Consider the following 26,992-nt stretch of genomic DNA (forward strand, 5'->3'; position numbering starts at 1 on the left):
CTCACCCACTCACCCACCCACTCACCCACCCACTCACCCACTCACTCACCCACCCACACACTCACCCACACTCACCCACACACTCACCCACACTCACCCACACACTCACCCACACTCACCCACCCACACACTCACCCACACACTCACCCATCCACTCACCCACTCACCCACCCACTCACCCACTCACCCACTCACTCACCCACTCACCGACTCACCCACTCACCCACCCACTCACCCACCCACTCACCCACCCACACACTCACCCACACTCACCCACACACTCACCCACACTCACCCACCCACACACTCACCCACCCACTTACCCACTCACCCACCCACTCACCCACCCAACCACTCACCCACTGAGCTACACACTCACCCACCCACTCACCCACCCACTCACCCACCCACCCACACACCCACCCACACACTCACACACCCACTCACACACACACTCACCCACCCACACTCACACCCACACTCACACACACACTCACCCACTCACGCACACACTCACGCACACACTCACCCACCCACTCACCCACACACTCACACATTCACCCACCCACACACCCACCCACACACTCACCTACACACTTACCCACCCACTCACCCACCCACTCATCAATCCACCCACACACTCACCCACCCACTCACCCACCCACCCACCCACACACCCACCCACCCACACACTCACCCACACACTCACCCACACACTTACCCACCCACTCACCCATCCACTCACCAACCTACCCACACACTCACCCACCCACTCACCCACCCAGCCACGCACACACCCACCCACCCACACACTCACCCACTCACCCACCCACTCACCCACCCACTCACCCACCCAGCCACCCACACACCCACCCACCCACACACTCACCCACTCACCCACCCACTCACCCACCCACCCACACACTCACCCACCCACCCACCCACTCACCCACTCACCCACTCACTCACCCACTCATTCACCCACTCAACCACCCACCCACACACTCACTCACCCACACACTCACCCACCCACACACTCACCCACCCACACACTCACCCACCCACACACCCACCCACTCACCCACCCACACACCCACCCACCCACACACTCACCCACACTCACCCACCCACACCCTCACCCACCCACCCACTCACCCACTCACCCACCCACCCACCCACACACCCACCCACACACTCACCCACACTCACCCACCCACACCCTCACCCACCCACCCACTCACCCACCCACACACTCACCCATCCACCCACCAACCCACCAACCCACCAACTCACCCACCCACCCACCCACTCACCCATCCACCCACCAACCCACCCACCCGTTCACCCACTCACCCACCAACCCACCAACTCACCCACCCACCCACTCACCTTTTTCGGGCCAATGGGTCTGAGCTCCATCAGCGCGATGGAGTAGTTGATCCTCCTCCCTCCGTCGTCAAACTGAATGTTCCCAGTCAGACCCTGGATCTGAACCTGAACCCACACGCAACATAGACACAAAGACAAAGCTCCCCCGTGTAGCTTTAACTCTGGATCGGGGCAAGTGCTGTGAGGAGCAGCAGAGTCGATGAAGGCCGGCAATGTGCACACAACATCGATGTGGCGAGGCACTCTTAGATGCTGCCACCACTTCCAACAACAACCACCACTACCAACAACAACCACCACTAACACAGCCACCACCACTACCAACAACAACAACCACCACTACCAACAACAACCACCACTACCAACAACAACAACCACCACTACCAACAACAACCACCACTACCAACAACAACCACCACTACCAAAAACAACCACCACTACCAACAACAACCACCACTACCAACAACAACAACCACCACTACCAACAACAACCACAACTACCAACAACAACCACCACTACCAACAACAACCACCAGTACCAACAACAACCACCACTACCAACAACAACCACCACTTCCAACAACAACCACCACTACCAACAACAACCACCACTACCAACAACAACCACCACTACCAACAACAACCACCACTACCAACAACAACCACCACTACCAACAACAACCACCACTACCAACAACCACCACTTCCAACAACAACTACCACTACCAACAACAACCACCACTACCAACAACAACCACCACTACCAACAACAACCACCACTAACACAGCCACCACCACTACCAACAACAACGACCACTACCAACAACAACCACCACTACCAACAACAACCACCACTACCAACAACAACCACCACTACCAACAACAACCACCACTACCAACAACAACCACCACTACCAACAACAACCACCACTTCCAACAACAACCACCACTACCAACAACAACCACCACTACCAACAACAACCACCACTAACACAGCCACCACCACTACCAACAACAACCACCACTACCAACAACAACCACCACTACCAACAACAACCACCACTACCAACAACAACCACCACTACCAACAACAACAACCACCACTACCAACAACAACCACCACTACCAACAACAACCACCACTAACACAGCCACCACTACCAACAACAACCACCACTTCCAACAACAACCACCACTACCAACAACAACCACCACTACCAACAACAACCACCACTACCAACAACAACCACCACTACCAATAACAACCACCACTACCAACAACAACCACCACTACCAACAACAACCACCACTAACAACAACAACCACCACTACCAAAAACAACCACCACCAACAACAACCACCACTACCACAGCCACCACCACTACCAACAACAACCACCACTACCAACAACAACCAACACGAACACAGCCACCACCACCACTACCAAAAACAACCACCACTACCAACATCAACCACCACTACCAACAACAACCACCACTACCAACAACAACCACCACTACCAACAACAACCACCACTACCAAAAACAACCACCACCAACAACAACCACCACGAACACAGCCACCACCACTACCAACAACAACCACCACTACCAACAACAACAACCACCACTACCAACAACAACCACCACTACCAACAACAACCACCACTACCAACAACAACCACCACTACCAACAACAACGACCACTACCACAACAACCACCACTAACACAGCCACCACCACTACCAACAACAACCACCACTACCAACAACAACCACCACTACCAACAACAACCACCACTACCAACAACAACAACCACCACTACCAACAACAACCACCACGAACACAGCCACCACCACCATCACCACCACCACCGCCACCACCACCACCAGCATCACCACCACCGCCACTACCACCACCATCACCACCACCACCATGACCACCACCACCAGCTCACCTGCTTGAGTGCCCGGTTGATGTCCACGCCCTGAGACCAGGGCACGGCCGGGTTGGCCAGGCACTCCGCCGTGCTTCACCACCACCACAACCACAACAACCACCACCACAACCACCACCACAACCACCACCACCACCACCAGCTCACCTGCTTGAGTGCCCGGTTGATGTCCATGCCCTGAGACCAGGGCACGGCCGGGTTGGCCAGGCACTCCGCCGTGCTTCACCACCACCACAACCACAACAACCACCACCACAACCACCACCACAACCACCACCACCAGCTCACCTGCTTGAGTGCCCGGTTGATGTCCACGCCCTGAGACCAGGGCACGGCCGGGTTGGCCAGGCACTCCGCCGTGCTTCACCACCACCACAACCACAACAACCACCACCACCACCACCACAACCACCACCACAACCACCACCACCACCAGCTCACCTGCTTGAGTGCCCGGTTGATGTCCACGCCCTGAGACCAGGGCACGGCCGGGTTGGCCAGGCACTCCGCCGTGCTTCACCACCACCACAACCACAACCACCACCACCACAACCACAACCACCAGCTCACCTGCTTGAGTGCCCGGTTGATGTCCACGCCCTGAGACCAGGGCACGGCCGGGTTGGCCAGGCACTCCGCCGTGCTTCACCACCACCACAACCACCACCACAACCACCACCACCCACCACAACCACCACCACCAGCATCACCACCACAACCACAACCACCACCACCACCAGCTCACCTGCTTGAGTGCCCGGTTGATGTCCACGCCCTGAGACCAGGGCACGGCCGGGTTGGCCAGGCACTCCGCCGTGCTTCACCACCACCACAACCACCACCACAACCACCACCCACCACAACCACCACCACCAGCATCACCACCACAACCACCACCACCACCACCACCAGCTCACCTGCTTGAGTGCCCGGTTGATGTCCACGCCCTGAGACCAGGGCACGGCCGGGTTGGCCAGGCACTCCGCCGTGCTTCACCACCACCACAACCACCACCACAACCACCACCCACCACAACCACCACCACCAGCATCACCACCACAACCACCACCACCACCACCACCAGCTCACCTGCTTGAGTGCCCGGTTGATGTCCACGCCCTGAGACCAGGGCACGGCCGGGTTGGCCAGGCACTCCGCCGTGCTTCACCACCACCACAACCACAACAACCACCACCACAACCACAACCACCAGCTCACCTGCTTGAGTGCCCGGTTGATGTCCACGCCCTGAGACCAGGGCACGGCCGGGTTGGCCAGGCACTCCGCCGTGCTTCACCACCACCACAACCACAACAACCACCACCACCACCAGCTCACCTGCTTGAGTGCCCGGTTGATGTCCACGCCCTGAGACCAGGGCACGGCCGGGTTGGCCAGGCACTCCGCCGTGCTTCACCACCACCACAACCACAACAACCACCACCACCACCACCACAACCACCACCACAACCACCACCACCACCAGCTCACCTGCTTGAGTGCCCGGTTGATGTCCACGCCCTGAGACCAGGGCACGGCCGGGTTGGCCAGGCACTCCGCCGTGCTTCACCACCACCACAACCACAACCACCACCACCACAACCACAACCACCAGCTCACCTGCTTGAGTGCCCGGTTGATGTCCACGCCCTGAGACCAGGGCACGGCCGGGTTGGCCAGGCACTCCGCCGTGCTTCACCACCACCACAACCACCACCACAACCACCACCACCCACCACAACCACCACCACCAGCATCACCACCACAACCACAACCACCACCACCACCAGCTCACCTGCTTGAGTGCCCGGTTGATGTCCACGCCCTGAGACCAGGGCACGGCCGGGTTGGCCAGGCACTCCGCCGTGCTTCACCACCACCACAACCACCACCACAACCACCACCCACCACAACCACCACCACCAGCATCACCACCACAACCACCACCACCACCACCACCAGCTCACCTGCTTGAGTGCCCGGTTGATGTCCACGCCCTGAGACCAGGGCACGGCCGGGTTGGCCAGGCACTCCGCCGTGCTTCACCACCACCACAACCACCACCACAACCACCACCCACCACAACCACCACCACCAGCATCACCACCACAACCACCACCACCACCACCACCAGCTCACCTGCTTGAGTGCCCGGTTGATGTCCACGCCCTGAGACCAGGGCACGGCCGGGTTGGCCAGGCACTCCGCCGTGCTTCACCACCACCACAACCACAACAACCACCACCACAACCACAACCACCAGCTCACCTGCTTGAGTGCCCGGTTGATGTCCACGCCCTGAGACCAGGGCACGGCCGGGTTGGCCAGGCACTCCGCCGTGCTTCACCACCACCACAACCACAACAACCACCACCACCACCACCACCACAACCACCACCACCACAACCACAACCACCAGCTCACCTGCTTGAGTGCCCGGTTGATGTCCACGCCCTGAGACCAGGGCACGGCCGGGTTGGCCAGGCACTCCGCCGTGCTGCCCTTGCGGGAGGGGTCGATGCGCTGGCGGTATAGGAGGCGAAATGCCTCAGCCATCACCAGCACCGCGTCGTAGGTCAGGGCAGACGTGAACTGGGGGAGAGAGGGGGTACATGTGGTGGTGGTTGTGGTGGTTGTTGTGGTGGTTGTTGTGGTGATGGTGGTTGTGGTGGTTGTTGCCATCACCAGCACCGCGTCATAGGTCAGGGCAGACGTGAACTGGGGGGGAGAGGGGGTACATGTGGTGGTGGTTGTGGTGGTTGTTGTGGTGGTTGTGGTGGTTGTTGTGGTGATGGTGGTGGTTGTGGTGGTTGTGGTGGTTGTTGCCATCACCAGCACCGCGTCATAGGTCAGGGCAGACGTGAACTGGGGGGGAGAGGGGGTACATGTGGTGGTGGTTGTGGTGGTTGTGGTGGTTGTTGTGGTGGTTGTGGTGGTGGTTGTTGTGGTGGTGGTTGTGGTGGTTGTTGCCATCACCAGCACCGCGTCATAGGTCAGAGCAGACGTGAACTGGGGGGGGAGAGGGGGGTACATGTGGTGGTGGTTGTTGTGGTGGTGGTTGTGGTGATGGTGGTGGTTGTGGTGGTTGTTGTGGTTGTTGTGGTTGTTGTGGTTGTTGTGGTGGTTGTTGTAGTTGTGGTGGTTGTGGTGGTGGTTGTGGTGGTTGTTTTGGTGGTGGTTGTGGTTGTGGTTGTTGTGGTTGTTGTTGTTGTAGTTGTTGTAGTTGTTGTGACCCACCTTCAATGAAGGCCCGTCAGCCCCGGGGTACTCGCGAGGGTCCAGCTTGCTCTGGTGGTGGTAGTGGTGGTTGTAGTTGTTGTTGTAATTGTTGTAGTTGTTGTGGTTGTTGTTGTAGTTGTTGTAGTTGTTGTAGTTGTAGTTGTTGTTGTAGTTGTAGTAGTGGTTGTAGTTGTTGTGACTCACCTTCAATGAAGGCCCGTCAGCCCCGGGGTACTCGCGAGGGTCCAGCTTGCCCTGGTGGTAGTAGTGGTGGTAGTGGTTGTTGTTGTTGTAGTTGTTGTTGTAATTGTTGTTGTTGTTCTAGTTGTTGTGGTTGTTGTTGTTGTTGTGACTCACCTTCAATGAAGGCCCGTCAGCCCCAGGGTACTCGCGAGGGTCCATCTTGCCCTGGTAGTGGTTGTAGTTGTTGTTGTAGTTGTTGTAGTTGTAGTAGTTATAGTTGTTGTTGTTGTTGTGACCCACCTTCAATGAAGGCCCGTCAGCCCCGGGGTACTCGCGAGGGTCCAGCTTGCCCTGGTGGTGGTGGTAGTGGTTGTAGTTGTTGTTGTTGTAGTTGTTGTAGTTGTTGTTGTAATTGTTGTTGTTGTGGTGGTTGTGACTCACCTTGAGTGAAGGCCCGTCAGCCCCGGGGTACTCGCGAGGGTCCAGCTTGCCCTGGTGGTGGTAGTGGTGGTTGTTGTTGTAGTTGTTGTTGTAATTGTTGTGGTTGTGGTTATAGTTGTAGTAGTTGTTGTAGTTGTTGTTGTTGTTCTAGTTGTTGTGGTTGTTGTTGTTGTTGTGACTCACCTTCAATGAAGGCCCGTCAGCCCCGGGGTATTCGCGAGGGTCCAGCTTGCCCTGGTGGTGGTAGTGGTGGTAGTTGTTGTTGTAGTTGTTGTTGTTGTAGTAGTTATAGTTGTTGTAGTTGTTGTAGTTGTTGTGACTCACCTTCAATGAAGGCCCGTCAGCCCCGGGGTACTCGCGAGGGTCCAGCTTGCCCTGGTGGTAGTAGTGGTTGTTGTAGTTGTTGTTGTAGTTGTTGTTGTTGTAGTAGTTATAGTTGTTGTAGTTGTTGTTGTTGTTGTGGTTGTTGTGACCCACCTTGAGTGAAGGCCCGTCAGCCCCGGGGTATTCGCGAGGGTCCAGCTTGCCCTGGTGGTGGTGGTAGTGGTTGTAGTTGTTGTTGTAGTTGTTGTTGTAGTTATAGTTGTTGTAGTTGTTGTTGTTGTTGTGACCCACCTTTAATGAAGGCCCGTCAGCCCCGGGGTACTCACGAGGGTCCAGCTTGCCCTGGTGGTGGTAGTGGTTGTAGTGGTTCTTGTTGTAGTAGTTGTTGTTGTTGTTGTAGTTGTTGTGACCCACCTTGAGTGAAGGCGCGTCAGCCCCGGGGTACTCGCGAGGGTCCAGCTTGCCCTGGTGGTGGTAGTGGTTGTTGTAGTTGTAGTTGTTGTTGTAATTGTTATTGTTGTTGTGGTTGTTGTGACCCACCTTGAGTGAAGGCCCGTCAGCCCCGGGGTACTCGCGAGGGTCCAGCTTGCCCTGGTGGTAGTAGTGGTGGTAGTTGTTGTTGTAGTTGTTGTTGTTGTAATTGTTGTTGTAGTTGTTGTTGTTGTTGTGACTCACCTTTAATGAAGGCCCATCAGCCCCGGGGTACTCGCGAGGGTCCAGCTTGCCCTGGTGGTGGTAGTGGTTGTTGTTGTTGTAATTGTTGTTGTAGTTGTTGTTGTAGTTGTTGTGACCCACCTTCAATGAAGGCCCGTCAGCCCCGGGGTACTCGCGAGGGTCCAGCTTGCTCTGGTGGTGGTTGTTGTAGTTGTTGTTGTGGTTGTTGTGACTCACCTTGAGTGAAGGGCCGTCAGCCCCGGGGTACTCGCGAGGGTCCAGCTTGCCCTGGTGGTAGTGGAAGTGGTTGTAGTTGTTGTTGTTCTAGTTGTTGTGGTGGTTGTTGTAGTTGTTGTAGTTGTTGTTGTAGTTGTTGTGACCCACCTTGAGTGAAGGCCCATCAGCCCCGGGGTACTCGCGAGGGTCCAGCTTGCCCTGGTGGTGGTGGTAGTGGTTGTTGTAGTTGTAGTTGTTGTTGTAATTGTTGTTCTAGTTGTTGTGATGGTTGTTGTAGTTGTTGTAGTGGTTGTAGTTGTTGTGACCCACCTTGAGTGAAGGCCCGTCAGCCCCGGGGTACTCGCGAGGGTCCAGCTTGCCCTGGTGGTGGTTGTTGTTGTTGTTGTAGTTGTTGTAGTTGTTGTTGTAATTGTTGTTGTTGTTGTGACTCACCTTGAGTGAAGGCCCGTCAGCCCCGGGGTACTCGCGAGGGTCCAGCTTGCCCTGGTGGTGGTTGTTGTAGTTGTGGTTGTTGTTGTGACCCACCTTGAGTGAAGGGCCGTCTGACCCGGGGTACTCGCGAGGGTCCAGCTTGCCCTGGTGGTGGTGGTAGTGGTTGTAGTTGTTGTTGTAGTTGTTGTAGTTGTTGTTGTAATTGTTATTGTTGTTGTTGTGGTTGTTGTGACTCACCTTGAGTGAAGGGCCGTCAGCCCCGGGGTACTCGCGAGGGTCCAGCTTGCCCTGGTGGTGGTGGTAGTGGTTGTAGTTGTTGTTGTGTTTGTTGTTGTTGTAGTTGTTGTTGTAGTTGTTGTTGTAGTTGTTGTAGTTGTGGTTGTTGTTGTTGTTGTGACCCACCTTGAGTGAAGGCCCGTCAGCCCCGGGGTACTCGCGAGGGTCCAGCTTGCCCTGGTGGTGGTAGTGGTGGTAGTGGTTGTTGTTGCTGTAGTTGTTGTTGTAGTTATAGTTGTAGTAGTTGTTGTAGTTGTTGTGACCCACCTTGAGTGAAGGCCCGTCAGCCCCGGGGTACTCGCGAGGGTCCAGCTTGCCCTGGTGGTGGTGGTAGTGGTGGTAGTGGTTGTTGTTGTGATGGTTGTTGTAGTTGTTGTAGTAGTGGTTGTAGTTGTTGTGACCCACCTTCAATGATGGCCCGTCAGCCCCGGGGTACTCGCGAGGGTCCAGCTTGCCCTGGTGGTGGTAGTGGTGGTAGTGGTTGTTGTTGTTGTAGTTGTTGTTGTAGTTATAGTTGTAGTAGTTGTTGTAGTTGTTGTGACCCACCTTGAGTGAAGGCCCGTCAGCCCCGGGGTACTCGCGAGGGTCCAGCTTGCCCTGGTGGTGGTAGTTGTAGTTGTTGTTGTTGTGATGGTTATAGTAGTTGTTGTAGTGGTTGTAGTTGTTGTGACCCACCTTGAGTGAAGGCCCGTCAGCCCCGGGGTACTCGCGAGGGTCCAGCTTGCCCTGGTGGTGGTAGTTGTAGTTGTTGTGATGGTTATAGTAGTTGTTGTAGTTGTTGTTGTTGTTGTTGTTGTGACCCACCTTGAGTGAAGGCCCGTCAGCCCCGGGGTACTCGCGAGGGTCCAGCTTGCCCTGGTGGTGGTAGTGGTTGTTGTAGTTGTAGTAGTGGTTGTTGTGGTTGTTGTGACCCACCTTGAGTGAAGGCCCGTCAGCCCCAGGGTACTCCCGAGGGTCCAGCTTGCCCTGGTGGTGGTTGTTGTAGTTGTTGTTGTTGTTGTTGTGACCCACCTTGAGTGAAGGCCCGTCAGCCCCGGAGTACTCGCGAGGGTCCAGCTTGCCCTGGTAGTGGTGGTAGTGGTTGTAGTTGTTGTTGTAGTTGTTGTTGTAATTGTTGTTGTTCTAGTTGTTGTTGTGGTTGTAGTTGTTGTTGTGACCCACCTTCAATGAAGGCCCGTCAGCCCCGGGGTACTCGCGAGGGTCCAGCTTGCCCTGGTGGTGGTGGTAGTGGTTGTTGTAGTTGTAGTAGTGGTTGTTGTGGTTGTTGTGACTCACCTTGAGTGAAGGCCCGTCAGCCCCAGGGTACTCGCGAGGGTCCAGCTTGCCCTGGTGGTGGTAGTGGTGGTAGTTGTTGTAGTTGTTGTTGTTGTAGTTGTTGTAGTAGTCGTTGTGACCCACCTTCAATGAAGGCCCGTCAGCCCCGGGGTACTCGCGAGGGTCCAGCTTGCTCTGGTGGTGGTAGTGGTGGTTGTAGTTGTTGTTGTTGTGACCCACCTTGAGTGAAGGCCCGTCAGCCCCGGGGTACTCGCGAGGGTCCAGCTTGCCCTGGTGGTGGTTGTAGTTGTAGTTGTTGTTGTTGTAGTTGTTGTTGTTGTGGTTGTTGTGACCCACCTTGAGTGAAGGCCCGTCAGCTCCGGGGTACTCGCGAGGGTCCAGCTTGCCCTGGTGGTGGTTGTTGTAGTTGTTGTTGTAGTTGTTGTAGTTGTTGTTGTGGTTGTTGTTGTAATTGTTGTGGTTGTTGTTGTTGTTGTGACCCACCTTCAATGATGGACCGTCAGCCCCGGGGTACTCGCGAGGGTCCAGCTTGCCCTGGTGGTGGTAGTGGTGGTAGTTGTTGTTGTAGTTGTTGTAGTTGTTGTTGTAGTTGTTGTAGTTGTAGTTGTTGTTGTTATGACTCACCTTGAGTGAAGGGCCGCCAGCCCCGGGGTACTCGCGAGGGTCCAGCTTGCCCTGGTGGTGGTTGTAGTTGTAGTTGTTCTAGTTGTTGTAGTAGTGGTTGTTGTGGTTGTTGTGACTCACCTTGAGTGAAGGCCCGTCAGCCCCGGGGTACTCGCGAGGGTCCAGCTTGCCCTTGTGGTGGTTGTTGTAGTTGTTGTTGTGGTGGTTGTGACTCACCTTGAGTGAAGGCCCGTCAGCCCCGGGGTACTCGCGAGGGTCCAGCTTGCCCTGGTGGTGGTGGTAGTGGTTGTAGTTGTTGTTGTTGTTGTGACCCACCTTGAGTGAAGGCCCGTCAGCCCCGGGGTACTCGCGAGGGTCCAGCTTGCCCTGGTGGTGGTGGTAGTGGTTGTAGTAGTTGTTGTTGTTGTTGTGACCCACCTTGAGTGAAGGCCCGTCAGCCCCGGGGTACTCGCGAGGGTCCAGCTTGCCTTGGTGGTGGTTGTTGTAGTTGTTGTTGTAGTTGTTGTAATTGTTGTTGTTGTGGTTGTTGTGACCCACCTTGAGTGAAGGCCCGTCAGCCCCGGGGTACTCGCGAGGGTCCAGCTTGCCCTGGTGGTGGTTGTTGTAGTTGTTGTTGTAGTTGTTGTGACCCACCTTGAGTGAAGGCCCGTCAGCCCCGGGGTACTCGCGAGGGTCCAGCTTGCCCTGGTGGTGGTAGTGGTTGTTGTAGTTGTTGTTGTAATTGTTGTTGTAGTTGTTGTGACCCACCTTGAGTGAAGGCCCGTCAGCCCCGGGGTACTCGCGAGGGTCCAGCTTGCCCTGGTGGTGGTGGTAGTGGTTGTTGTAGTTGTTGTTGTAATTGTTGTTGTAGTTGTTGTGACCCACCTTGAGTGAAGGCCCGTCAGCCCCGGGGTACTCGCGAGGGTCCAGCTTGCCCTGGTGGTGGTGGTAGTAGTTGTGGTGGTTGTGACTCACCTTTAATGAAGGCCCGTCAGCCCCGGGGTACTCGCGAGGGTCCAGCTTGCCCTGGTGGTGGTTGTTGTAGTAGTTGTAGTTGTTGTAGTTGTTGTTGTGGTTGTTGTGACCCACCTTGAGTGAAGGCCCGTCAGCCCCGGGGTACTCCCGAGGGTCCAGCTTGCCCTGGTAGTGGTGGTAGTTGTAGTTGTTGTTGTGGTTGTTGTGACCCACCTTGAGTGAAGGCCCGTCAGCCCCGGGGTACTCCCGAGGGTCCAGCTTGCCCTGGTAGTGGTGGTAGTTGTAGTTGTTGTTGTGGTTGTTGTGACCCACCTTGAGTGAAGGCCTGTCAGCCCCGGGGTACTCGCGAGGGTCCAGCTTGCCCTGGTGGTAGTAGTGGTTGTAGTGGTTGTTGTTGTAGTAGTTGTTGTTGTAGTTGTAGTTGTTGTAGTTGTTGTTGTGACTCACCTTGAGTGAAGGCCCGTCAGCCCCAGGGTACTCGCGAGGGTCCAGCTTGCCCTGGTGGTAGTAGTGGTTGTAGTGGTTGTTGTTGTAGTAGTTGTTGTTGTAGTTGTAGTTGTTGTAGTTGTTGTTGTGACTCACCTTGAGTGAAGGCCCGTCAGCCCCAGGGTACTCGCGAGGGTCCAGCTTGCCCTGGTGGTGGTAGTGGTTGTTGTAGTGGTTGTAGTTGTTGTGACTCACCTTGAGTGATGGACCGTCAGCCCCAGGGTACTCGCGAGGGTCCAGCTTGCCCTGGTGGTGGTTGTTGTAGTTGTAGTAGTAGTTGTAGTTGTTGTTGTGACTCACCTTGAGTGAAGGCCCGTCAGCCCCAGGGTACTCGCGAGGGTCCAGCTTGCCCTGGTGGTGGTTGTTGTAGTTGTTGTTGTTGTTGTGGTTGTTGTGACCCACCTTGAGTGAAGGCCCGTCAGCCCCAGGGTACTCGCGAGGGTCCAGCTTGCCCTGGTGGTAGTAGTGGTTGTAGTGGTTGTTGTTGTAGTAGTTGTTGTTGTAGTTGTAGTTGTTGTAGTTGTTGTTGTGACTCACCTTGAGTGAAGGCCCGTCAGCCCCAGGGTACTCGCGAGGGTCCAGCTTGCCCTGGTGGTGGTAGTGGTTGTTGTAGTGGTTGTAGTTGTTGTGACTCACCTTGAGTGATGGACCGTCAGCCCCAGGGTACTCGCGAGGGTCCAGCTTGCCCTGATGGTGGTTGTTGTAGTTGTAGTAGTAGCTGTAGTTGTTGTTGTGACTCACCTTGAGTGAAGGCCCGTCAGCCCCAGGGTACTCGCGAGGGTCCAGCTTGCCCTGGTGGTGGTAGTGGTTGTTGTAGTGGTTGTAGTTGTTGTGACTCACCTTGAGTGATGGACCGTCAGCCCCGGGGTACTCGCGAGGGTCCAGCTTGCCCTGGTGGTGGTTGTTGTAGTTGTAGTAGTAGTTGTAGTTGTTGTTGTGACTCACCTTGAGTGAAGGCCCGTCAGCCCCAGGGTACTCGCGAGGGTCCAGCTTGCCCTGGTGGTGGTAGTGGTTGTTGTAGTGGTTGTAGTTGTTGTGACTCACCTTGAGTGATGGACCGTCAGCCCCAGGGTACTCGCGAGGGTCCAGCTTGCCCTGGTGGTGGTGGTAGTGGTTGTTGTAGTTGTTGTAGTGGTTGTAGTTGTTGTGACCTACCTTTAATGATGGACCGTCAGCCCCGGGGTACTCGCGAGGGTCCAGCTTGCCCTGGTGGTGGTAGTTGTTGTAGTGGTTGTAGTTGTTGTGACCTACCTTTAATGATGGACCGTCAGCCTCGGGGTACTCGCGAGGGTCCAGCTTGCCCTGGTGGTGGTGGTAGTGGTTGTTGTTGTTGTAATTGTTGTTGTTGTGGTGGTTGTGACTCACCTTGAGTGAAGGCCCGTCAGCCCCGGGGTACTCGCGAGGGTCCAGCTTGCCCTGGTGGTGGTGGTAGTGGTTGTTGTTGTTGTAATTGTTGTTGTTGTGGTGGTTGTGACTCACCTTGAGTGAAGGCCCGTCAGCCCCGGGGTACTCGCGAGGGTCCAGCTTGCCCTGGTAGTTGTTGTTGTAGTAGTTGTTGTGGTGGTGGTGGTAGTGGTTGTTGTTGTTGTAGTAGTTGTGACCCACCTTCAATGATGGACCGTCAGCCCCGGGGTACTCGCGAGGGTCCAGCTTGCCCTGGTGGTGGTTGTTGTAGTTGTTGTTGTGTTTGTTGTAGTAGTTGTAGTTGTTGTAGTTGTTGTGACCCACCTTGAGTGAAGGCCCGTCAGCCCCGGGGTACTCGTGAGGGTCCAGCTTGCCCTGGTGGTGGTGGTAGTGGTTGTAGTTGTTGTTGTAGTTGTTGTAGTTGTTGTAGTTGTTGTTGTAGTTGTTGTGACCCACCTTGAGTGAAGGCCCGTCAGCCCCGGGGTACTCCCGAGGGTCCAGCTTGCCCTGGTGGTGGTGGTAGTAGTTGTTGTAGTTGTTGTTGTAGTGGTTGTTGTAGTTGTTGTTGTTGTTGTGACCCACCTTGAGTGAAGGCCCGTCAGCCCCAGGGTACTCGCGAGGGTCCAGCTTGCCCTGGTGGTGGTAGTGGTTGTAGTTGTAGTTGTAGTAGTTATAGTTGTAGTAGTTGTAGTGGTTGTGACTCACCTTGAGTGAAGGCCCGTCAGCCCCAGGGTACTCGCGAGGGTCCAGCTTGCCCTGGTGGTGGTAGTGGTTGTAGTTGTAGTTGTAGTAGTTATAGTTGTAGTAGTTGTAGTGGTTGTGACTCACCTTGAGTGAAGGCCCGTCAGCCCCGGGGTACTCGCGAGGGTCCAGCTTGCCCTGGTGGTGGTGGTAGTGGTTGTAGTTGTTGTTGTAGTTGTTGTAGTTGTTGTTGTAGTTGTTGTGACCCACCTTGAGTGAAGGCCCGTCAGCCCCGGGGTACTCGCGAGGGTCCAGCTTGCCCTGGTGGTGGTTGTTGTAGTTGTAGTAGTAGTTATAGTTGTAGTAGTTGTAGTGGTTGTGACTCACCTTGAGTGAAGGCCCGTCAGCCCCGGGGTACTCGCGAGGGTCCAGCTTGCCCTGGTGGTGGTGGTAGTGGTTGTAGTTGTTGTAGTTGTTGTTGTAGTTGTTGTGACCCACCTTGAGTGAAGGCCCGTCAGCCCCGGGGTACTCGCGAGGGTCCAGCTTGCCCTGGTGGTGGTTGTTGTTGTAGTTGTAGTAGTTATAGTTGTAGTAGTTGTAGTGGTTGTGACTCACCTTCAATGAAGGCCCGTCAGCCCCGGGGTACTCCCGAGGGTCCAGCTTGCCCCAGCGCTCCAGGAACGCGCTGCCCACTGCCCCCTCCTCGTCCAGCGTCTGGAAGCCCGAGAAGTTGGCGCCGCCGTGGGCAAAACGCTCCAGAGGCACGTCCCTGAAGCCCTGGGGGGCACGGGGGGGCACGGGGGGGCATGGGGGAGGGGCATAGGGAGCAGGGTGTGGGCAATGGGGGGGGGGGGTGGACAAGGGGGGAGACAGACATCACGGGGGGGGGGGGGGGGTGGTGGTGGTGGTAATTGTAGTGGTGGTGGTGGTAATTGTAGTGGTGGTAATTGTGGTGGTGGTAACTGTGGTGATGGTGGTGGTAATTGTAGTGGTGGTGGTGGTAATTGTAGTGGTGGTAATTGTGGTGGTGGTAACTGTGGTGATGGTGGTGGTAATTGTAGTGGTGGTGGTGGTAATTGTAGTGGTGGTAATTGTGGTGGTGGTAACTGTGGTGATGGTGGTGGTAATTGTAGTGGTGGTAATTGTAGTGGTGGTAATTGTGGTGGTGGTAACTGTGGTGATGGTGGTGGTAATTGTAGTGGTGGTGGTGGTAATTGTAGTGGTGGTAATTGTGGTGATGGTGGTAATGGTGGTGGTAATTGTGGTGATGGTGGTGGTAATTGTAGTGGTGGTGGTGGTAATTGTAGTGGTGGTAATTGTAGTGGTGGTGGTGGTAATTGTAGTGGTGGTGGTGGTAATGGTGGTGGTGGTAATTGTGGTGATGGTGGTAATGGTGGTGGTAATTGTGGTGATGGTGGTGGTGGTAATGGTTGAGGTTCTGCTGCTGTTGCTGACAATGCTGATGCTGCTGCTGCTGATGCTTCTGATGATGCTGCTGCTGATGCTGCTGATGATGCTTCTGATTATGCTGCTGCTGATGCTGATGCTGCTGATGATGCTTCTGATGATGCTGCTGCTGATGCTGCTGCTGATGCTGCTGATGATGCTTCTGATGATGCTGCTGATGCTGATGATGCTGCTGACGCTGCTGCTGATGATGCTGCTGCTGCTGCTGATGCTGCTGCTGATGCTGCTGATGATGCTTCTGATGATGCTGCTGCTGCTGATGCTGCTGCTGCTGCTGCTTGCGACTCACCAGGTTGGCCAGGATGTAGTGATATCCCTTCACGTGCTTGCCGACTCGCATCACCTGCAGACCACACAGACAAAGCCCCCCCCAGGTAGCCTTCACCAGACTGTAGGGGCAAGTGCTGTCAGTAGCGACTAGCAGCAGCGCCTATGAAGGTAGACAGACAAAGGTCCCCCGTGTAGCCTCTAGCAGGCTGTAGGGGCAAGTGCTGTTAGTAGCGAGTAGCAGCAGCAGCAGCGTCTATGAAGGTTACTGGCACTGTGGCACACACAGAGGGGGTGGGTGGCCAGCACCACGCCCGGCCGCCTTTGTCTCTCCCTCAGTGGCGATGTTCACTACTACACCGCTACACCAGCTACTCGTTTGAGGCTGAGTCGATCTAGGGGAGGCCCAGACCGTGAGCGGGAATCGAACCCGGGTCGCTAGTTTCGTAGCGAGGCGTAGCGCTAACCCCTATAGCCTCGGGGCACCCCCAGTGGCAGCTGTCCCGGTGCGACTGGGTGAGTGGGTGAATAAGTGAGTGGGTGAGTGGGTGAATTGGTGAGTGGGTGAATTGGTGAGTGGGTGAATTAGTGAGTGGGTGAATTAGTGAGTGGGTGAATTAGTGAGTGGGCGAATTAGTGAGTGGGTGAGTGGGTGAATTGGTGAGTGGGTGAATTAATGAGTGGGTGAATTAGTGAGTGGGCGAATTAGTGAGTGGGTGAATTAGTGAGTGGGCGAATTAGTGAGTGGGTGAGTGGGTGAATTGGTGAGTGGGTGAATTGGTGAGTGGGTGAATTAATGAGTGGGCGAATTAGTGAGTGGGCGAATTAGTGAGTGGGTGAATTGGTGAGTGGGTGAGTTAGTGAGTGGGAGAATTAGTGAGTGGGTGAATTAGTGAGTGGGTGAGTGGGGGAATTGGTGAGTGGGTGAATTAGTGAGTGGGTGGGTGAATTAGTGAGAGGGCGAATTAGTGAGTGGGTGATTTAGTGAGTAAGTGGGCGAATTAGTGAGTGGGTGAATTAGTGAGTGGGTGAATTAGTGAGTGAATTAGTGGGTGGGTGAATTAGTGAGTGGGTGGGTGAATTAGTGAGTGGGCGAATTAGTGAGTGGGTGAATTAGTGAGTGGGTGAATTAGTGAGTGGGTGAATTAGTAAGTGGGTGAATTAGTGAGTGGGTGGGTGAATTAATGGGTGGGTGAATTAGTGAGCGGGCGAATTAGTGAGTGGATGAGTGGGTGAATTAGTAAATGGGTGAATAAGTGAGTGGGTTAATTAGTGAGTGGGTTAATTAGTGAGTGGGTGAGTGGGTGAATTGGTGAGTGGGTGAATTAGTGAGTGGGTGGGTGAATTAGTGAGTGGGCGAATTAGTGAGTGGGTGAGTGGGTGAATTAGTGAATGCGTGAGTGGGTGAGTGGGTGAATTAGTGAGTGGGTGAATTGGTGAATTAGTGAGTGGGCGAATTAGAATTGGTGAGCGGATAAATTGGTGAGCGGGTGAGCGGGTGAGCGGGTGAGTGGAGCCTATCTGTCCCCTGCCATTGACCTGACGCCCCCACCCCCACCATCCCCCAGCGTCACGGCCCACGTCTAGGTCCGCTCAGCCAGAAGCGCCCTGCAAGGGCACGGGCGTGCAGAATAATCTGAGCGCAGACAGCTCCTGGAAGGACGCGCAATTAGCGCTTAATGAGAGGTCAATTATAGGAACACGCAGCTACATTAATAGGATGCGTGTACACACACACACACAAGGATAAAGGTCCCCCGTGTAGCCTCTGGCAGGGCTGTAGGGGCAAGTGCTGTTAGTAGCAGCAGCGTCTATGAAGGTAGACACAGACAAAGGTCCCCCGTGTAGCCTCTGACAGGGCTGTAGGGGCAAGTGCTGTCAGTAGCGAGTAGCAGCAGCAGCGTCTATGAAGGTAGACACAGACAAAGGTCCCCCGTGTAGCCTCTGACAGGGCTGTAGGGGCAAGTGCTGTCAGTAGCGAGTAGCAGCAGCAGCGTCTATGAAGGTAGACACAGACAAAGGTCCCCCGTGTAGCCTCTAGCAGGCTGTAGGGCCAAGTGCTGTTAGTAGCGAGTAGCAGCAGCAGCGTCTATGAAGGTAGACACAGACAAAGGTCCCCCGTGTAGCCTCTAGCAGGCTGTAGGGGCAAGTGCTGTTAGTAGCGAGTAGCAGCAGCAGCGTCTATGAAGGTAGACACAGACAAAGGTCCCCCGTGTAGCCTCTAGCAGGCTGTAGGGGCAAGTGCTGTTAGTAGCGAGTAGCAGCAGCAGCGTCTATGAAGGTAGACACAGACAAAGGTCCCCCGTGTAGCCTCTAGCAGGCTGTAGGGGCAAGTGCTGTTAGTAGCGAGTAGCAGCAGCAGTGTCTATGAAGGTAGACACAGACAAAGGTCCCCCGTGTAGCCTCTAGCAGGCTGTAGGGGCAAGTTCTGTTGGTAGTAGCAGGTAGCAGCAGCGTCTATGAAGGCAGACAGAGACAAAGGTTCCCCGTGTAGCCTCTAGCAGGATTGGTGGGTGGGTGAGTGTGTGGGTGGGTGAGTGTGTGGGTGGCTGAGATAGTGGGTGGGTGAGATAGTGGGTGGGTGAGTGTGTGGGTGGGTGAGTGTGTGGGTGGGTGAGTGTGTGGGTGAGATAGTGGGGGGGGTGAGATAGTGGGTGGGTGAGATAGTGGGTGGGTGAGATAGTGGGTGGGTGAGTGTGTGGGTGGGTGAGTGTGTGGGTGGGTGAGATAGTGGGTGGGTGAGATAGTGGGTGGGTGAGTGTGTTAGTTGGTGAGATAGTGGGTGGGTGAATGTATGGGTGGCTGAGCTAGTAGGTGGGTGAGATAGTGGGTGGGTGAGTGTGTGGGTGGGTGAGTGTGTGGGTGGGTTGGATAGTGGGTGGGTGAATGTGTGGGTGGCTGAGATAGTGGGTGGGTGAGATAGTGGGTGGGTGAGTGTGTGGGTGAGTGTTTGGGTGGGTGAGATAGTGGGGGGGGGGGTGAGATAGTGGGTGGGTGAGATAGTGGGTGGGTGAGTGTGTGAGTTGGTGAGATAGTGGGTGGGTGAATGTATGTTAGTGTATGGGGAGCGGTAGTGTAGCGGTTAGCGCTACGCTGCGCTATGAACCTAGCGACCCAGGTTCGATTCCCGCTCACAGCCAACACCAGTGACGATTATCTGAACCGGTCCCGGGCCTCCCCTGGGTCGACTCAGCCTCAAATGAGTACCTGGTGCGGTGTGTAAACATCGCCACTAGGAAGACAAAGGCGGTCGGGCATGGTGCTGGCCACCCACCCCCTCGTGTGCCGTTACGGCCTTCATAGGTGCTCGCTAACAGCACTTGGCCCTACAGTCTGTTAAGGCTAAATGGGGGATCTTTTTGTGTTAGCGTGTAGGTCAGTGTGAAGTTGAGTGTATGGGTGAGTGTGTGGGTGGGTGAGTGTGTAGTTGAGTGTGTGGGTGAGTGTGTGGGTGGGTGAGTGTGTAGTTGAGTGTGTGGGTGAGTGTGTGGGTGGGTGAGTGTGTAGTTGAGTGTGTGGGTGAGTGTGTGGGTGGGTGAGTGTGTAGTTGAGTGTGTGTGTGAGTGTGTAGTTGAGTGTGTAGTTGAGTGTGTGGGTGGGTGAGTGTGTAGTTGAGTGTGTGGGTGAGTGTGTGGGTGGGTGAGTGTGTAGTTGAGTGTGTGGGTGAGTGTGTGGGTGGGTGAGTGTGTAGTTGAGTGTGTGGGTGAGTGTGTGGGTGGGTGAGTGTGTAGTTGAGTGTGTGGGTGAATGTGTGTTGGGAATCCCACATTGTATATGTGGTGATGCTACTGACGATGATAACGCCACCCTACCACCCTACCACTACCACCCTACCACCACCCTACCACCCTACCACTACCACCCTAAGACAACCGTATCACCCTACCACCCTACCACTACCCTACCACCACCCCACCACCACCCCACCACCACCCTACCACTACCCTACCACCACCCCACCACCACCCCACCACCACCCTACCACCACCCCACCACCACCCTACCACCACCCTACCACCACCCTACCACCACCCTACCACCACCCCACCACCACCCTACCACCACCCTACCACCACACCACCACCACCCTACCACCACCCCACCACCACCCCGCCCCGCACCATGTCCAGGACGTATGCCAGCTTGTCGGGCTCCGTGTCGAGCACGAGTCTCCGCTCCTGCTTGCGGCTGAGCTCGTCGAAGAGTGAGCGCATGCCCTCATCCGAGAGGCCCTCCACGCTCAGCGCCGTCAGCTGCCAGTTGTGGCGCGAAGCCGCCTCTGTCAGCGCCTGCAGCATGCCGATGCCTTGAGGGGGGTGTGGGAGTAGGAGATAGAGAGATAGAGAGAGAGATAGAGAGAGATAGAGAGAGAGAGATAGAGAGAGATGGAGAGAGAGAGATAGAGAGAGATAGAGAGAGATATGGAGAGATAGAGAGAGAGAGATAGAGAGAGATAGAGAGAGATAGATAGATATGGAGAGATAGAGAGAGATATGGAGAGATAGAGAGAGAGAGAGTTAGAGCGAGATAGACTTGTTTCTTTACTTTTAAACAACTTTCATTGCCGACAGCAGCAGCAGCAGCAATGGTGGCGATTCCGATGCGGAACGCACAAAGTCGCCAGCAACACAAACAACAACACGCAAAGTCGCCAGCAACACAAACAGCAACACACAAAGTCGCCAGCAACACAAACAGCAACACACAAAGTCGCCAGCAACACAAACAACACACAAAGTCGCCAGCAACACAAACATCACACAAAGTCACCAGCAACACAAATAACAACAAACGCTGCACATCCACGCGCTGTGCCGCTAAATGCAACGCGCACAACACGAAATAAAAGCCACGTTTGTGTTGGTGATGGTGGTGGTGGTGATGGTGGCGGTGATGGTGGTGGTGGTGGTGATGGTGGTGGTGGTGATGATGGTGGTGGTGGTGATGATGGTGGTGGTGATGGTGGTGGTGGTGATGGTGGTGATGGTGGTGATGGTGATGGTGGTGGTGATGGTGGTGGTGATGGTGGTGATGATGGTGATGATGGTGGTGATGATGGTGGTGGTGATGGTGGTGGTGATGGTGGTGGTGGTGTTGGTGGTGGTGGTGGTGTTGGTGGTGGTGATGGTGGTGTTGGTGATGGTGGTGATGATGGTGATGATGGTGGTGATGATGGTGATGGTGGTGATGGTGATGGTGGTGATGGTGGTGGTGATAGTGATGGTGGTGATGGTGTTGGTGGTGGTGATGGTGGTGATGATGGTGGTGGTGTTGGTGATGATGATGGTGGTGGTGATGGTAGTGGTGTTGATGGTGGTGGTGGTGATGATGGTGGTGGTTTTGGTGATGGTAGTGGTGTTGGTGGTGATGGTGGTGGTGATGGTGGTGATGATGGTGGTGATGGTGGTGATGGTGGTGGTGGTGATGGTGGTGGTGGTGATGGTGATGGTGGTGATGATGGTGGTGATGGTAGTGGTGTTGATGGTGGTGTTGGTGATGATGGTGGTGGTGATAGTGATGGTGGTGATGGTGATGATGGTGATGGTGTTGATGATGGTGGTGTTGGTGATGGTGGTGGTGGTGATGGTGGTGGTGTTGGTGATGATGGTGGTGGTGATGGTGGTGATGGTGTTGATGGTGGTGGTGGTGTTGGTGATGATGGTGGTGATGGTAGTGATGGTGATGGTAGTGTTGATGGTGGTGTTGATGGTGATGGTGGTGATGGTGGTGGTGATGGTGGTGGTGATGGTGATGGTGGTGGTGATGGTGGTGGTGGTGATGGTGGTGGTGATGGTAGTGGTGTTGATAGTGATGGTGGTGATGGTGGTGATGGTAGTGGTGGTGTTGGTGATGGTAGTGGTGTTGATGGTGATGGTGGTGATGGTGGTGGTGATGGTGGTGGTGATGGTAGTGGTGTTGATAGTGATGGTGGTGATGGTGGTGATGGTAGTGGTGGTGTTGGTGATGGTGATGGTGGTGATGATGGTGGTGGTGTTGGTGGTGGTGATGGTGATGATGGTGGTGATGGTAGTGGTGTTGATGGTGGTGGTGTTGATCATCGCAGCACGCCACGTTGACGAGCTAGCGCTTCAGAACGTGAACACGAGGGTGGTGCCGTCCACTGCTGCTACAGAGAGGGGGGGCTTGTCCGGGCCCCCTCCCAGCGTTCGAACAAGACGCGCTGCACGTCACCGGCACGTGTGTGCGTGTCACGTGGCGTGCTCCAACACCACAAGCAGCACAGAACAGCCGTCAGTGTCGCCTTGCAGCGTCTCCTCCTTCCCCGTTCTGTACCACCGCCAACTTCGCCCAAGCGCAGGCGAAGTTGGCCAGGTCACGGCGTTTGTTAGCCAGGTCAAGGCACCACCACCACCACCACCATGTACGAAGCCGCCGCTGTTGTTGTAGAAGGGCACCCCCCAGTTTCCCGAAGATGTCCCCCCAAAAAGGCGGAACGTTGAGTTTGAGCCGCTGGTAGCGTAAGTACCGGCGGGGCAGATCCTCCCTGGCACCGCAGGAAATGCACCAAGTCTATGCTAATTTTTTGTATGCTAATTCCTTTGTCAAGGCAACCTTGTTTCCTCGCACACAGCTTTAAAGGTTCCGCGGTCTGAGCGTGGCTGTGTTTCACTCCAGCGCTGTCCTCCAGACAGCCTGGTCCCTTCACCTGATGAAGGCCGCTTGTGTTGTGGCCGAAACGTCCTGGTGGTTTTTGTCGTTTTATTTTTTTACCTACTACGTGACTTTACCGAATAGAACCAAAGAGTGTGATGGATTCCTTGCAGTCACGAAAGCTTCAAATCTAGAATTGCACCAAGTCTGTTACCCGCCACCGGCGAGATTCGGCTGAGCCACACGGCCGAGAGAGAGTTAGAGTTATAAATAGAGAGGGTTATAAAGAGAGATATATAGTTATAGAGAGAGAGAGTTTTATAAATATTTATAGGGAGAGATCGAGAGAGAATTTGACAGCCGTAGCGCCTGACGCACACGCGATCATCATGCCAATGGTGACTCGTGGAGACACGGGGACATGGGGGTGTGGACACGGGAGGGGGGGCATGGGGGCATGGGGGAGACAAAGGTGGTCGGGCGTGGTGCTGGCCACCCACCCCATCGTGTGCTACAGTGCCGATAGCGCTCATAGGTGCTCGCTAACAGCACTTGCCCCTACAGTCTGTTTCAGGCTATAGGGGGAATCTTTGTCTTTGTGGGTGTGTGTGGGTGTGTGTGGGTGTGTGGTTCGGTGGGTGTGTGGGTGCGTGTGGATGTGTGTGTGTAGGTGTGTGTGTGTTGGTGTGTGTGTGGGTGTGTGTGTTGGTGTGTAGGTGTGTGTGGGTGTGTGTGGGGGAGCGGTAGTGTAGCGGTTAGCGCTACGCTGCGCTATGAACCCGGCGACCCGGGTTCGATTCCCACTCACGGCCAACACCGGTGGCGATTATCTGAACCGGTCCTGGGCCTCCCCTAGGTCGACTCAGGCTCAAATGAGTATCTGATGCGGTGTGTAAACATTGCCACTAGGGAGACAAAGGCGGTCGGGCGTGGTGCTGGCCACCCACCCCCTCGTGTGCCGTTCCGGCCTTCATAGGTGCTCGCTAACAGCACTTGCCCCTACAGTCTGCTAAGGCTATATGGGGGAGCTTTGTGGGTGTGTGTGTGGATGTGTCATCTCAGTCATTTCAGTCATCTCAGTCATCTCGGTCAGTCGACCCGTGGCACCTGCTGGGTCTGCCCCGTGACCTTCTGCCGGAGGGCGTTCAACACTTCACGTGGCCTCAAAGTGCACCTAGCCTGGCACAAGCGTCGTGGTGACGTCACCGCCACTTAGTGGCGAATGGCGGTTGTTGTTGTTGTCGCGGTGCCGGACGGGCAACTCTGTCGTGGACACTGCTGTGGGGGGACGTCCAATTCCGATTGGTTCCTCCCCGCATGGCGTCTGTGACCACCACAGCGGCTAAACGGGGGCTCAGGATGGGTGCGAGGGGCTGGTAATCCCTCCACCTTCAAAAAATTACCACGAAACTACGACTTAAACTTAAATATGTAACAAATAAGCTTGTGACGGAGGCCCCGGGGGGACAAGCGTCTATGACGTCTCCTGGCCAAACCCCAATTGGTGGAGCCAGGAGATTGAATCTCAACCCTCGGGGCTCCTCCAGAAACAACGAAAAGCCACTTCGTTTGGCCACGTGGAATGTTCGAACGCTCACTGCGGAGGAAAGGCTGCCACTCCTCTGTCGGGAGCTGGACCAGTACCGCCTGGATCTCTGTGGCATTCAGGAGGTCCGGTGGACCGGTTCTGGCTCCTGCCACTATGAGGGGTGGACAGTCCTCTACTCGGGGCAGGAGACTGTCAAACAACAGGGTGTGGCTCTTCTTTTGAACAAAAGAATGAAGGGGGCGTGGGAGCGTGGCGGTGAGGTGTGGGAAGCTGTAAGCCCCAGGCTACTTTGGGCTCGCCTTCCCATCAATCGGAGGCGAGAATTGGTGGTCATGGTTACTTATGCCCCCACGGAAGACGAACATCCGTGGAGGGATGCAGGCAAAGCCGATGAGTCAGATGCCTTCTATGACCTCCTGTCACAGGTGCTGGCTAAAGTGGCCCCTCGGGATAGAGTCATCTTGTTGGGTGACTTCAATGCCCGAGTTGGTCATGATGCTGGCACCTGGCCTGGAGTGATTGGAGGGCATGGGCCGGATCAGCTCAATAACAACGGAAGGAGGCTGCTAGATTTTTGTGCAGCCCATGGACTTGTAATTACCAACATGCTGTTCCGGCATCGGTGCATCCACACAACATCATGGATGCATGCCGGGTCCAAGCAAGAACATCTGCTGGACTACATAGTGATGGACCAGTGGATGCGAGCCCATGTCCTTGACACCAGGACCTACCATGGAGCTGATCTCACCTCTGACCATCGACTTGTCATCTGTAAGATGCGCCGCCCATTCTTCCGCTCCGGTGGTGGGTGTACACCCAGGACCCCATTCCAACCAAAAGTGGCCTGGTCTCGGTTATCTGATGAAAGTTGCAAGCGAGAATTTCATCATCGCCTGCGGCTGGGGTTAGCATCGTCCCCCACTCCTCCTGATGTCGAGGGTAATGGGCGAGGTTTAGAACTGTGACTCATGCGGCTGCAATGTCTGCTTTGGGTACGCGGTCCAGACCTCCCCAGAGACCCTAGCTGACAGAGGTGTTCAGGATGGTTGAGAAAAAGCGACAGGCCCACTGTCATCGGCTACAGAATCCCACGTCAGAGAATGAGGAGGCTTACCGCAGCCTTCGCTCGGAGGTTCGGAGAGCCGTGAGGCGCTGCAAGAGGAGGCTTACTGCAGCCTTCGCTCGGAGGTTCGGAGAGCCGTGAGGCGCTGCAAGGATGGGTGGTGGTCGCGGGTTGCTGAGGAGATGGAGTCTGCCTCAGTGGCCCGCGATCACAAATCTCTATTTAACTCCATCAAAAAAGTAACCTGCAGCGCCACACCTATTACCATCATTAGGGGAAAAACGGTGATCCAATCTCCGACCCCCAGGACAGGTTTGCAGATTTGCTGAGCATTTATGTGAGGTCTTGGGGGAGGGAAAATCCCTCAGCCACGAAAACATCGTGGCACAAAGTGAGGATGACCCTGCTGAGGCTGCGGTGCCTCAAATATTAGAAGAAGTCACCCCCCTGTGAATGGCTGGCTGAAGTGCCATCTGTTGAGGAAGTACTGAGTGCGATCCGGAGTCTGAGACCAGGAAAGGCAGTGGGCAGAGATGATCTCCCAAGCGAAATGCTGAGGGAGGGTGGAGATTGTGCACAGACTGCCCTATATGACATCATAACAACAGTCTGGACCACTGGACGGGTTCGGCAGGATTGGAAGGATGCCCTGGTGGTCCCCCTCTTTAAGAAGGGGGACCGCACAGACTGTTACAACTACAGGGGCATCTCACTCCTCAGTGTGCTGGGAAAGGTCCTGGCAAGGATTATTCAACATCGCCTTGCCAGGCACGCTGAGGAGAGGCTTGCGGAGCCCCAATGTGGTTTCAGGAAAGGGTGGTCCTGCACAGATGCCATATTTTTTGTCTGTCTGCTACAGCAGAGGTTTAGGGAATTCCAACAAGACCTACATCTCTGCTTTATTGACCTGGTCAAGGCCTATGATACCATCAGTAGGCCTGGGCTCTGGGTCGTTCTTCGTGCTTTTGGAGTACCTGACCCTCTGCTCACGATCACTAAGGACCGTCATGATGGTGAGCGGGCCCGAGTAAAACTACGTGGCCGGGAGTCAGAGCCATTCCCTGTACACCTTGGGGTGCGACAGGGATGTCCTCTGGCTCCCACATTATTTAACATCTATTTTGACCACGTAGTTCGTGAAGCCTTCAATAGCTGTACCGGGGGAATCTCCATATGGTACAGATATAATGGGAGGCTGATCGATGCATGGGTGCGGTCAAGGGATGGCTCCCTATTGCTCAACCACGTTATGTATGCTGATGATTTGGTAATAGCTGCTCATTCAGAGGAGGAGTTGGAGACGCTGCTGCTGAGACTGGAGCGTGCCACTAAGAGATGGGGCCTTACCATCAGCCCCACCAAAACTAAGCACCTGCCTGGGTATTTTGTACCATCGGACACTCCACCCCCACAACTCCCAATCGGTGATGGGGCAGTTGTGGAGAGAGTGGAGAGTTTCCCATACTTGGGAAGTGTGCTTATGACCGGCTCCAGTTT

At 55.1% G+C, this 26,992-nt stretch overlaps 2 protein-coding genes across 2 annotated transcripts in view; both read right to left on the reverse strand.

Annotated features, from left to right (window-relative positions):
• Positions 1-20,566, reverse strand: part of LOC116937868 (uncharacterized) — a 77,997-nt gene extending 57,431 nt beyond the window's left edge. The window contains exons 1-5 of the mRNA XM_076056557.1: positions 20,390-20,566; positions 16,291-16,344; positions 13,605-15,311; positions 5,769-5,936; positions 1,390-1,494 (exon numbers count right to left, since the gene is read on the reverse strand). Coding sequence (XP_075912672.1) covers positions 1,390-1,494; positions 5,769-5,936; positions 13,605-15,311; positions 16,291-16,344; positions 20,390-20,566 — 2,211 coding nt within the window. The remainder of the gene's footprint in view (positions 1-1,389; positions 1,495-5,768; positions 5,937-13,604; positions 15,312-16,290; positions 16,345-20,389) is intronic.
• Positions 1-26,992, reverse strand: part of LOC116936956 (chromosome-associated kinesin KIF4-like) — a 210,960-nt gene that overhangs the window by 139,644 nt on the left and 44,324 nt on the right.

Source organism: Petromyzon marinus, chromosome 76, assembly GCF_048934315.1.
Source record: "Petromyzon marinus isolate PM22_M1 ecotype Great Lakes invasive population chromosome 76, UKy_Petmar_22M1.pri1.0, whole genome shotgun sequence".
Classification (NCBI taxonomy): domain Eukaryota; kingdom Metazoa; phylum Chordata; class Hyperoartia; order Petromyzontiformes; family Petromyzontidae; genus Petromyzon; species Petromyzon marinus.